Genomic DNA, 13707 nt, shown 5'->3' with positions numbered 1-13707 from the left:
CGGTCCTTTAGGAATCCTGGATCTGCTCCAGAATCTTTCCTAGTACTGATGTCAGACTAACTGGACGATAATTGTTGGGATCCTCTTTTTTCCCCTTTTTGAAGATGGGGACAACGTTTGCCCTCCGCCAGTCTGCTGGGATCTCTCCTGTTTTCCAGGAGTTTTCAAAGATTATTGCCAATGGCTCCGATATTACATTTGCCAGTTCTTTTAATACCCTTGGATGTAGTTCATCTGGTCCTGGAGACTTAAATTCATTTAGATTAACAAGGTATTCCTCTACTATCTCTTTACATATTCTGTGCTGAAATGCCCCTATTCTGTCCTCTGCTCCATTATCCTCAGGTTGAGCACCCTTTGCCTTTTCTGAGAAGACTGAGGCAAAGAAGGTGTTGAGTAATTCTGCCTTTTCTCTGTCTTCTGTTAGCATTTTGCCATCTTCTCCACGCAGTGGCCCTACCGTTTCCTTCTTCTTCCTTTTGCTGCAGACATATCCAAAAAAGCCCTTTTTATTGTTCTTAACCTCTCTAGCAAGCCTGAGTTCATTCTGCACTTTAGCTTTTCTGACTTTACCCCTACACATGCCTGCTATTTCTTTGAATTCCTTTTTTGTGATTTCCCCCTTTTTCCATTTCTTATACATGTTCCGTTTCAAACGTAGCTCGGTTGAAAGTTCCTTAGTCATCCATCCTGGTTTCTTGAGACACCTCCCGTTTTTCTTTCTCACTGGAACTGTTTGAAATTGTGCCTTCAGTATCTCCCTTTTGAGAAAGTCCCATCCGTCCTGAACTCCTTTATCTTTTAGTATTTCTGACCATGGAATTGCCCTCAATACTTCTCTAAGTTTACTGAAATCTGCTCTCCTAAAGTCTAGGATGCGTGTCTGACTGTGCCTGGCTTCTCCTTTCCACTGTATTACAAACTCCAGGAGAACATGGTCACTTCCACCCAATGATCCCACCACTTGCACCCCATTAACCAAGTCATCCTTGTTGGTTAGGATCAGATCTAAAATAGCTGACCCCCTTGTTGCCTCTTCCACCTTTTGGACCATGAAATTGTCTTCCAGGCAAGTGAGGAATTTGCTAGGCCTTGAGGATTTTGCTGAGTTTGACTTCCAACAAATATCAGGATAGCTGAAGTCGCCCATCACTACTACATCTCTCTTTTCTGACTGTGTGGTCATCTGTTCTAGAAAGATATCATCCAATTCCTCAGTCTGACTTGGGGGTCTGTAGTAGACTCCCACCGTAACATCCTTGTTGTTTCCCTCCCCTTTAATTTTTACCCAGATGCTCTCCACCTGGCTTCCATGATTGATGTCCTGGATCTCTTCACTGGTGTAAATATCTCTGACATACAGTGCTATTCCTCCTCCTTTCTTGTTTGGCCTATTTCTCTTTAAAAGGTTATACCCCTCTATTTCCACATTCCGATCATGAGACTCATCCCACCAGGTTTCAGTGATGCCTATTATATCATATTTGCTTTGTTGTACTAGGAGTTCGAGTTCATCTTGCTTATTTCCCATGCTCTGTGCATTAGTGTAGAGACATCGCAGACCATAGTTCCCTTTTACTTGCTGCCAGTGCAAGTTTTTTTTTTGCCTCCCACTGTTGGGTCCTTGCACTTTTTTTCTTGTTTCCTCTATGTCAGTTTGACTATTTTCGCCATCCCTTTCGCCTTCCTTAATATTGTCTCCCTTCCCCTCGGAACTCAGTTTAAAGCCCTCCTGATCAAGTTCTTGAGACTGTTGGCAAAAACATTTCTTCCAACTGGCGTGAGATGCAACCCGTCTGTTGCAAGAAGTCCCTCCTCGTGGAACCGCAGCCCATGATCGAAGAATCCAAATCCTTCTCGGCGGCACCATCTGCGAAGCCAGTTGTTCACATCCGCTATTTTCCTCTCCCTTCCTGGACCATGCCCTTCAACTGGCAGAAGAGACGAGATGACAACTTGTACATCCATTCCTTTCAGCTTCCTACCAAGCGCCTCGTAATCCCTTTTGATGTTCTGAAGGCTGTGTCTTGCAGTATCATTAGTTCCCACGTGGACCAAAAGGAAGGGGTATTTGTCAGTAGGCTTGACCAGTCTTGTCAGCCTCTCTGTCACATCACGGATCTTTGCACCTGGAAGACAACACACCTCTCGAGACATCTTGTCAGGCCTACATATCACTGCTTCTGTACCCCTCAGCAAGGAGTCCCCCACTACGACCACACGCCTCCTCCGAGGCTTAGCAGCGACTGTTCCCTTGGGTGGGACTCTCAGGCTCCCCTGCTCTGTCCCTGAAGTCTTTCCATGCTGCTCTTCTTCATCCTCCTTGATAAGGGAAAGAGCTTCGAATCGATTCTCTAGCTGCAAGCTCCCCGAACAATTCCTTCTTGGCTTACTTCTCTTTGTGACATTCCTCCAGCTGTTTGCCTCCTGTGTATGGCAAGTGACCTCTTCCACCCTAGCATCTTCCTCTGCATGGTACTCATCCAAGATGGTTAGTTCTATTGTGTCCAGGAAATCCTCTTGTTCCCTAATATGCTGAAGTGTAGCTACTCTTGACTCCAGCTGCTGCACTTTCTCCTCCAAGAGTGCTACCAACTTGCACTTGGTGCATGTGAAGTTCTCGACTTCTGTGGGCAAGAAGAGAAACATCCCACAAAAGTTGCAGGTGACTACAGCAGATCCCTTGTTGTCCATACTGCAAAGTCTTTAGTAATGACTATAACAGTCAATCTACAGGGAATACTTCTTTAAAGGAATGTACTGGCTGCTATCTGATACTTAAAGGCAAGGTTCTATTTCAATATCTGATTCTAACCTGATGCCACTTGAGTAGAGTTGTTGAGTTAAAGAAAACTAAAACTAAAATTCGCGTGCCTAATGGCGCGCGGCTCTGGAAGTTGGTATATAAAGCTAGTCTGCTAGCTCCGCCCCCTTGTGACTCACAGATGTGACTCACAGACGCTCCTCCCCTTCAGCAATGAGCACACGGTCTCAAGCACACGGTCTCAAAATGGCTGCCAAGCAGCTCCTCTCCTTCTCCTCTCTCTGGCCGACTGCTCTGGAAGGCTCTGGAAGTTGGTATATAAAGCTAGTCTGCTAGCTCCGCCCCCTTGTGACTCACAGATGTGACTCACAGATGCTCCTCCCCTTCAGCAATGAGCACACGGTCTCAAGCACACGGTCTCAAAATGGCTGCCAAGCAGCTCCTCTCCTTCTCCTCTCTCTGGCCGACTGCATGTGTCCTAAGAGTCCAAAACCCACACCTACGCCATGCTCCAGTCCTAAGGACTGGAGTGCAGCTTTGGTGTGGCTTTTAGGACTCATGCATCATTGAAATACCATACCTCCACTGTGACTCGAAGCAGCTTTATTTTGGCTGTCTGTAACAGGCCATTCTCTATTTGGAATGGATGGAAGAGAATGTCCAGGAATTCATTTCGTAGTGAATGGATCTTTGCTAGTCAACCTTGTGTCCCTTTTTCATCTACGCAGCTAAAACTGACTTCTGGGACCAAGTAGTCAATTCAAAGGGCTGGTCCATCCATTTTCCATATATGATTTGATTTCTCTATATAATAAGCCGAACACAATAAACAAATAGGCCCAAGAGAGAATGCACTAAAAAAGAAGAAGAAGAAGCAATTTCCTGGAAGAGGAATGAAACCTCTCTTTTAAAGGGATGAACTGCACACAAGAGTGACATTCATCTGTCGCAGCAATGGACTAAAACAGTGGTCAGTATGCAGAAGCAAGGCTTAATTGAAAGCATTTCTGAGATGGGAAAAACTCAAGTGGCTGTTCATTCTTGACTTTTATGCTTTGGAAATATCCCAGGATTTCTGTCCGTAGTACATAAAAACCCGTCTCATGGATGGTGCTAATTTATATTTGTCAGTATTATCCTTATTTTTGTTAGTTCTTTCTCCATCTTAAAAAAAATACAAAAACATACAAGAAGCCATTTCAGGTGAATTCAAAATGTTGCTTTGCCCTGCTTTTGTTGTTGTTGTTGAGTGCCTTTAAGTTGACTCTGACTTAAGATGAGCTTATCATAAGGTTTTCTTGGCACGGTGAAGTCGAGGGCTTTCGTGGCCGACATCCATAGTTTGTGGTGGGTTTGTTGGCTATGTGGCCATGTTCTAGAAGAGTTTCCTCCTGACGTTTCGCTGTGGCTGGCATCTTCAGAGTTTGCAGCAGTTTGCTTTTGCCAGAGGAAAGGTTTCCCTCTCCATTCTGAGTTAACTGAATGCAAACTTTTTGGGAATTTGAACTAAGTTTGCAGCAAGGGAAGTAAGCTGAAGACAAAAGGGGGAAGGTAGGAAGTGTAAGGAGAAGCCAGGACATTTTAAAAGCAGCTTAAAAAGTGGAACAACAAAGGATCGATCAGGACTGTTCAAGACAAATTGGGACAGCAGAGGGGTATGAATAAGACAGCCACAGTTATAGTGCTGTTGTAGAAAGTTCCCCAATATTATCTTTTTTTTGCCCCACTAACATGCAAAAGGACTGCACTCTCCATGCATTTTCAGATGGCAACCCCAAACATCACTGACTGGATTTCTGCCCTGAGGATGCGTCTCAGTGGTAAGTGCAAAGTGGTAAGGCTCACGAATCAAAACCTGGCAAAAGTGGTTTTAAAGTCTCCTCAAGAAATTGGAGGTTGCAAATATGAATCACAGAATATTAAAATAGTCCAGCAGACGATACATCAAACGGCAGCCCCTCAGAGTGCTGCCTGCTCAGTCGCAGCTTAAAGCGCATGGCTTCAGAGAATTAAATGCAAGAGACTCCAATTTACATCTGATCAGGATATTGCCCACTGTCTGGAAAAGGCTCAATTCCAAAGCAATTTTGGTGGTGTGTAACTTTCTTTTATGGCCTCTCCATGGCAGGTGTTTTATAGAACCTCCTATTTCAGTTGCCATAAAAACAGACCCAATGGACCAGCTCTATCCCTCCCATTGGCAAATTCCTTTAATTCCCTGATTTTAATGGAGTGATTATGCCCAGGATCAATTTGACCCAATAAATCTAACACCCACACTAGTGAAGGAAATTCTCATCTCAACCTACAAAACCATTTTGGTTTATATTTCTGGAGTGGAAAACAGGGAAAGGGACATAAGTGTTTGGCTTTGAATGGATTATCAGGGTTTGTTTGTTTTTTAAAATTGTTTTCCATCACAGTCTATAAATCCACTGATATTTGTCCACCTAGTTTCCAAATTGGAAAGTACTTAAAAAAAGTAAAAGAAAGAAAAAGGCAACAAGGACAGGACATTTACAAAGACAAAAAACAAAGAGCTCAGGTGAGATTTTGACCAACATGCTTACTTTGATATATGCTTCATGGTCATTCTTCCTTACTCTCCAGGAAGGTTGCATACAACTGCAGCCTTAGTTTTGACAACACTTTAGCTAAACTGCACTTGGTTTACACTAGTGTTCATTCTGTTTATGGATAACCCACCTTTCCACTCAATGGACCCACAACATTTCCTGTTGGTCCCCCAAACTGGAATGGCAAAAGTATTCTCTAGAGTAAGAAGATTAAACTCATGGTCTGCATGAGACACAAGCTTTTTTGTGTCTCCATGCTAACAATTTTTCACCTGTTTTTCAAATGCAGTGAACCTCAAGGCTGGGGCTGTCAGAAGCTTATTTGAATTAGTGTTCACCTGGCTTTGGAGAACTGCAGTCTGTATTATCAGCCTAGGTCTAGGAGGGCAACTCAAGGGCTGGATTCAATGTCAAAGCAGTTCTCAGGGGCCACATAATGGTGGTCAGGGCCAAAGGGATGGAACCAAAGATTCCAACATATTTTAGCTTATAGCTCTACCTATTAGTAACTCAACCTTCCAACTCTATGATTCTATGATTCAAACCTTAGGAAACGTTTTAAAGTAGGGGAAAACCCATACAAAAGCTAGGAAACCACAAAATGCTACTGACATTAGGAAGGGGTCATGGCCTTCTGAGGAAGCCTAGAAGATTGGATTCAGACTCCAAGAGGGCCAGATTTGGCTCAAGGCTTGAGGATCCCCCAGCTGTGTACTAGGAAATGAAATGACCTCAGGCCCTTGAATGGTCATCGGCTACTTTATGTTGGAAAACCACACTCCCAATAGCAGTCTGAGCTCTGACTTTGACTCCAACTGGGAGAAGCCAATGGGACCCATCAGCCCAACAGCATCTGGAGGAACTGCAGTGGTAGCTTCCAAATCAGTGGAGCATCTGCTCTGGATGCTGTTCTGAAATGTAAAGGGGATGCCCAAGGTGCTGAACTAGGGTTGCCAAGGTAGCAGAGTCTCAACTCCTATGATTATAGAGATGAAACCTGAGGTCTAAGGTAACCCCTTGTTGATCTCACAGATGTCATGGCGCATCAGCCATCATCATTCAGAGCACATTTCAAGAGGGGTAGCAAATGGGAAAATAGTTCTCCAGCTCAAAACCCAGATCTGCAAGAATACACGCCTAAGCCATTTAAAGTTGGGATGGGAGGACAGATGTGACACAGATATAAATTCTATGCAATAGGATAAATCCCCCCTCCTGACTTAAGTACCCACTTCTTTCATTTTCCGCATGTAAATTTAAAGTGCTCTTTGCTGCTTTGTGTGAAGGATAGTGTTGTCCAAAATAGATTGCACCGTGCTGTAAATGCAATTCCTGCTGAACCCATACAGCTTATGCTTTTTGCAGTGCCACAGCCTTCCCTGAACATTTTGAACTGAGTGAAAACAAAATTGGAAAAGATCATTACATTTCAAAAAAAGGGCTAAGAGGTAGAAAGGAGAGCATGGTGGCTGTTTTTAAAGTCAATTCTTCCATAGTAGCTGCTTTTTAAAGCCAGCTCTTTAAGAGCAAAGTCACAGCTTCTATTTTCTAAAATAAAAGAAAACAATTTCTATTTCTATTTTCTAATAATGAAAAAAGATAGGGCTGTTTTATGCAGTAGTGCTTGAAAACTACCAGCAGTCCTGAATTCAGCAGTGCTGTTGGTAACAGGAGCTGTGCATAGAAAGCATACTATTCCTTTGTTGAAATGGCTGTCCTGGTTTTATATCTGCATACCCTCCAACCATTCCCTTCAACCTCCAGTTTGGGAGGGACAGTCTCAATTAATCCTTTGTCGTCCTACTGTTTCAGCTGCTTTTAAAATATCCCAGTTCATTTCTCCTCCTCACACTTTCCCCCCTTTGCCTTTAGCTTTCTTCATTTGCTGCAAACTGAGTTTAAAGTGCAAAATGAATTTGTGCTCAGTTCACTCAGAAGGAGGAGAGGAAGAGAGGAGAAGGGGCAGAATTGTGCCTTTCCCAGGAAGCTCAGGCAAAAGGAAACTGCTGCAGCCTCTCCTAGCTTGTCTGTTCTTCCTCATTTTGCCATCTTGGTTGCACTCATTGCAAGTTGCTTGGACACACGTGTCCCACTTGTGAAATGTTGGAGGGTATGCATCTGTAGGGCCTAAATTTTGGGAGACCAGGGTTCAAATCCCTGCTCAGCCATGGTAACCAACTGGGTGACTTTGGGCAAATCCCAGTCTCTTAGCTTAAGAAGGAGTCAATGACAAACTCCCTATGAACAAATCTTGCCAAGAAAAGCCCTAGGGTTGCCAATTGGAAAAGACGTGAGACACACAACAATAACAACAGCAAACATCATGGCTTATCAAGGATACCTAACTAGCACTGGTTCTGACTTGTGTGTCAGATGCCACACTGGGAACAAACTGGTAAAGCCCAAAGTGAAGGAAAATGTTAATGACTTTGCTGTTAGCAAATCTAAGAAGTTGTGCAGCAGCTTAAACACAGTGCAGAGCAAACAGATGTAACTATGGATTTTATTATTATTATTATTATTATTATTATTATTATTATTCCTTTCCCCCAATAACAGGATTCAAAGAGGCTTACCAGTACAGATTAAAAACCATACAAAATCATCAGTAATATCTATCTATCTATCTATCTATCTATCTATCTATCTATCTATCTATCTATTTTTGGTGTTTTAAAAACAATGAAACAAGCTGTAGAGTTAAAACCATTATAGACAGACAGACAGATAGATAGATAGATAGATAGATAGATAGATAGATCTATCAACAACTGAAGGGAAGAAAAAGCATATCTAACCAAGAACATTTAGAAGCAATGGCTCCCTGGACATTTTTACCCTTCAAGAGGACAGGACAAGGAGTGCATTGAAATTTAGCAGAGGCGTTGTTTATCTGAGGACATTTCATTTCCAGTTCCCTTAGAGAACCTAGAGGAGAAGCTTCAAAAATCCATGCCCAGATTACTGGGATCAAGCATATTCCAGACAGGGGATGTAGAAGCAATGCTTTCCTTTCTTAGACAAAAATTGTGAAACACTAGCTATCCCCCAGTCAAAAATTTTTACTTATTTTACCCTTGACTTATCCATGGGTCATATCAAAATCCATAATTCTGGCTTCCAAACCTGCTCTCAAGTTATACATGAGTTTGATTTATAGTCGAGTATATAGTCTTAAGTTGCCTCTGAGGAAGTAGACTCAAATCTACCAAGATGTATGCTACCAACTTAGTTCTTCCTCTCAGTTCGACCAAGTTCCTTTTGCATACTATTCTAAGGAGAACAGAGTTTGGTGGCTTGGATAACTCCTTGAAAGTTTATATTACAACCTGCAGAAGATTCACTACCCCACTAACACGAAAGTTATCATCTGCCACTGTACATGGCAGTAGATAATGGCTCTCTCTCTGACCATAAGAGTTGAACTGTCAAGGAATAATAGTTTTTGCACATCCCAATGTTTTGCCCCTTACCGGGGTTGTGCTGCTGCCACCATAAAAAGTGACTTCTTCCCACGTAGCGATGAAAAGTGACACAGCGCTGAATGAAGGCAGATTCTTGAAATACTTGCGGATATCTTTGGAGACCTTCTTGAGGAGGGCAGGATCGGTGCTCTCTCGGTAATAGATTTCGCCTCGGATGCCATTGTGGACGTCGGCCCAAAAGGGGGCAATGAATGCTCGCCCATCATCCAAGGGGAAGGACTCGGGTGTGAACTGGCTGACAACCACATTAAAAGAAACGACACCATTGTTGTTGACCTGTGAGGCAAAAAGGAAGGTGTGATTTAAGCCAGCAGAAGTTTTAGCAGCAAGGCGGGGGGGACATTATCTTAAAATTATACCTCGGTTGGAGGAGACAGTAGTAGAAGCTGGGCTATTCAATTAAGGGTTGTAAATAGGGCTATATATCTAGGTGCCTCTGTGCCCCTCATCTCACCCTGAGGCTCAGATGGAATGAAGATTCAAAACTCCACAGAGGAAGAAACCTATCCAACCCCATAAGTCTGCGCTCTCTCTTTGGCATTCTCTCTGCATGCTGAAAGAGACAGAGCGAGCCAGAAATGGCCCAAACCAAGCTCCAACATAATACCATCAGTATCCACAAACACGCACACATACAAACCCAGAACAAATTAAAGCACACCGTTGCAAGCCTGCACATTTCCTTTTTCCACATTACTTTCATAGCCTGCAACATTTCACAGATGAAAACTGGGACACTTGTGGCCAAGCAACATCAAAACGTGGTCAAGATGGCAAATGTTATTAATGAAAAAGGACAAACAAGCTAGGAGAAGATGCAGCAGTTTGCTTTTGCCTGAAACTCCTGGGAAGGGCAAGTTTCTGCTCCTTCCTCTCCTTTCCTCCTTGATGAGCTAATCGACTACAAACTACTTTTGCACTTTGGACTCACTGTGGAGCAAACTGAGGTAAGCTGAGGACAAAGAGGGAAAGTGGGAAGAGGAGAGAGAAACAGGGACATTTTAAAAGCAGCAGAAAAGTGAGATGGTAAGCAGGAGTGTGCTAGCCAAATTGGGACAGTTGGAAGCTATGCTACTTTTCTATGCACAGGGTATTTTTCAAAGAAGACCCATTCCATGGAAAACTCATTGTCCTATAACTCAGATGTGTGCAGAGCTAGATTATTAGTGGTTGAATGGATGCAACTGTTCCAGGGCCCTCATTGCCTAGGAGCCCACTGCTGAGGGGAATTTCCATGCCTTCTCAATTGCTTCCCAATGTTTCTGCGATCACCAGTATTTTTGTGTATTACTTGAGAAATTACATAAAAATGCAATCGGCCAAACCGTTTGTCTCATAGATGTTGCAGGGCTAAAGATTAGTCCACACACCTACCCTCCAACATTTCACAGAGGAAAGCTGGGACATGTGCGGCCATGCAACATCGGAGTGTGATCCAAACGGCAAAGGTTATCAGTGAGGAACAGAAGCTCAGAGAGGCCGCAACAGTTTGCTATTGCTTGGACCTACAAGGAAAAGAAAGAATCTGTGTCCTCGTCTCCTCTCTTCCAAAAGTGCTTTAGAAGTTTAAGCTCAGTTTGCAGCAACTGAAGTAAGGTGAGGACAAAAAAGGAAAATGGAAAAAGGAGGGAGAAACCAGGACATGTTTAAAGGAACTGAAAAAGTGGACTGACAGAGGATTCATCAGGACTGCACATGTCATATTCATTTCATCTCCCCTCTTTGTCCTCAGCTTACTTAAAAGTCCTGCAAACTGAGTTCCAAGACTTTGTAGCTAGTACTCAATTAATACAGCAGGGGAGAGCAGGGACAGACTCTTGCCCTTCCCAGTAGACTCAGGCAAAGCAAACTGCTGCAGCCTCTCCTGGCTTATGTGTTAATCCACATTCATAACTTTTGCCATCCTGACCACACTCTGGTGTTGCTTAGTCACATGTGCCCCAATTTTCATCTGCAAAGTATTGGAGGGTATGCAATTTTGGACACCAGCTCCAAGACTCTCCACATCCAGCATGGCTGGGAAGAGCCACAGTCCAAAAATGCAACCTTTCCAAGCTCTGAGTTAGACCAACAGTCTTGGTAAGAAGCAGCTGAGAACACAGAGAGCTTTCTCTTGTTGCATCCATTTATTTTCCTTTTTTCATACAGGTTTTTGATCCCCTCTTGATCCTGCATCAAAGAACTGTTTCTGCCCTTTCAAGCACCAACTTGGGAGATCAAGTAAATGGAACCAGCCCTCCGAAAAAAAATTCCTGAAGCAGGAACTAAATAATTCTTTATTTTCCAACAGCTCGCTCCATATTCTTGTTTCTTGACATGCAACAGGAATAATGTTCGACACGTCAAGACCCAAGCATTGCTTCGGTGTTTAATCACCTGCAAAAGGCAATTTATGGCCTTTTATATCCCTGCCCCATGAACATTAGCCCATTAAATATACCTTTGACTTTCTTAATCATAAAACCTATCAGTTCATGAAATCTAAGAACTTGTCAGGTGGGATCCTATAAATCTTCCTTGTCTCTGAAATGGCGACGGAGAACTGTAGCCCTTATCAGATGAGTGTGGAACTGGGGGTCTTCTGCACTGGGCGATTCGAATTCGCGTTATTTCGCACAATACCATCATACCTGGGAGTCCTTCCGCATTGGCAGGATTCAAATTGGCCAATCTGCATTCGCGCGAAGTGCATTCAGTGCAGAATGTTTTGTCACATCGGTGCTCAACATGAGGATTGGCCGATTCGTATCGGCCGCCTCGCACAATGGTGCCTGCATGGTGCGACCTTAAACCTTCCGGGGTGAAAGGGGAGGTCCCGTCATGACAGCCCGGTAAACAGCTGGAGAGCCAGCTCATGCACATTAACAATCGGCTACAGACGTGCCCATTACGTTTCCTCTCTACATTCCTGCTTGTTTTAATGTTTACCATGACCTTCCTGCAACAAATTAGCAAATGCGCCCAGTTCTACGTGTGTGTGTGGTGTGGTGAGTGTGTGAGGATGGATTCTGGGGGGGGGGGGGAGGAGCAGTTCAGCGGCTGTCAAAGAGGCCTGGATGCCATCTAAGTAATGGGGATGCTTTGATTAAGAGTTCCTCCTCCTCCTCCCGCTTGGGGATCCAGCCTGGGCTGCATCCAGGCAGGGAACAGGCGGGCCGCGAGCAGCCAGGCTGGCTCCCAAGCTGGGAGGAGGAGGAAGGAGCTGCTGGAACCGCGATTCTCCCGTGCCCCCCCGCGCCTCTTCCCCTGCCTGGGGATGCAGCCAGGGATGCCTCTCAGCCGGAGGAGGAGGAGGAGGCCGCCTGGAACCGCCCCCCGCTTCCCGGGAAACCGGCAAAGAGGAAAGACCCCCACCGGAAGTAAAGTTGGAATCTGGGGGTCTGCGATGGAATCAGGACTGGGTAGTCCACCCAGACCCATTCCAACTGAGATCGAACAGAGCCCCAATCCAGGATATCGCCATCCCCTTATCACAGCGCACTGGCCAACACGCTCCAAAAAGAGGAGCCAGTACGCATTCAGTTCGCAGCTCGCTCATCACGTGAGTGTGGATTGGGGCCATCGAATGCTGGTATGATGGTATTGTGCGAAATAACGCGAATTCGAATCGCCCAGCTGCAGAAGACCCCCATTTCCACACTCATGATAAGGGCTTGTGTTTAAATGCAGATGGTTGAATGGCCAGAAAATGAGTAAATTGGACCAACACGCAGGACTCAGTCCTTTACTTACAAAAAGGTCCTGTATGGGATTCCAAGAAGATGAACGGGAAGGACAACTTGATCTCCGGAGAACTGCCGTCATCTAACTTTGGGAGTTTTGGTGTATTCTGCCAGAAGGAGAACAAAATCAGCAGTGCTGAGCTGTAATTGGACATATATATTATTCAGGACCGACAACATCAAGTCAGTACACAACCAGACCATCCAGCTCCCCCCATCTTGAATGCCATGGCTGGAATCCGTTGGGACTTGGGCTTCATAAGTGGACTTACTAATAATTCATGTATCAGTCTAAGGAATTCCAGTCAACGATTGAACCAAAAAACTTGGGTCCAACTATCCATGGATCAAGCACATCAAATAGGAACCATTCCTTCCTCTGAATAGAGAAGTGAAAGATAAGAGCTTCATCCATCCCAGGGGTTATCTAAAATAAATACCACCATGTCTGCTCTCTCCATGTGGCTGGTTTGGATGGGAAGGGTGATGGTGTTCCCTTTGGTGCTTCCCCCAAAAGAGTTCCAGAGGAAATCAGGTTTTGAAGGGTCCTAATAAGACATTTGTATGTTTTGAGTCCATCACACTGCAGAAATAACTGGTTTGACCCGCAGTTTCACTGCCTTGGCTCCTGGTATGGAATTCTGGGCAGTGTAGTTGGTGTGGCAGCCACCGTTTAACTATACTTTAACTTTGGCATGCTTTAATGACGTGAACCTTTATCTACATCTTTCAACTTTCTGTAAACTGTTTGTGATTCCAGGCTGGGGGGGGGGGCTAAAATAAACAGATAAGGTGATTAAATGTCGTTTGCAAATTTACTTATTTTTTTTTCTTATTCTAACAATTGTCTTGATTCCCATCCTTAGGGAAAAGCAGGATATTTAGTAGTAAAATGTCTAATGGATCATGATGATTCTGGTGATGCATGGTAAAAAAACAAAACACGGAGCAAAACCCAGTGCTGCTAATATATGAATATATAATATATATATAGATATATATATATATATTACACACACACACATATATAGCTGTACAGATACCCCAAAGCCAGGCCTAAAAACATACATTACTGTAAATACAGCTTTTTACCAAAACAGCCACAAATCCGACAAGAACTCCTGTGTCCTAAGGCAAATTGAATCATGCGGCCTTGTCAA

At 44.0% G+C, this 13707-nt stretch overlaps 1 protein-coding gene across 1 annotated transcript in view; it reads right to left on the bottom strand.

The window, feature by feature from the left end:
- The window catches only part of TECTA (tectorin alpha), a 63216-nt gene extending 52984 nt beyond the window's left edge, over positions 1 to 10232 (bottom strand). The window contains exons 1-2 of the mRNA XM_042473973.1: positions 10200 to 10232; positions 8814 to 9101 (exon numbers count right to left, since the gene is read on the bottom strand). Coding sequence (XP_042329907.1) covers positions 8814 to 9101; positions 10200 to 10232 — 321 coding nt within the window. The remainder of the gene's footprint in view (positions 1 to 8813; positions 9102 to 10199) is intronic.
- Positions 10233 to 13707: the final 3475 nt, after the last annotated feature.

This window comes from Sceloporus undulatus, chromosome 6 (genome assembly GCF_019175285.1).
Source record: "Sceloporus undulatus isolate JIND9_A2432 ecotype Alabama chromosome 6, SceUnd_v1.1, whole genome shotgun sequence".
NCBI lineage: Eukaryota > Metazoa > Chordata > Lepidosauria > Squamata > Phrynosomatidae > Sceloporus > Sceloporus undulatus.
This window is presented reverse-complemented; position numbering and strand designations above follow the sequence as displayed.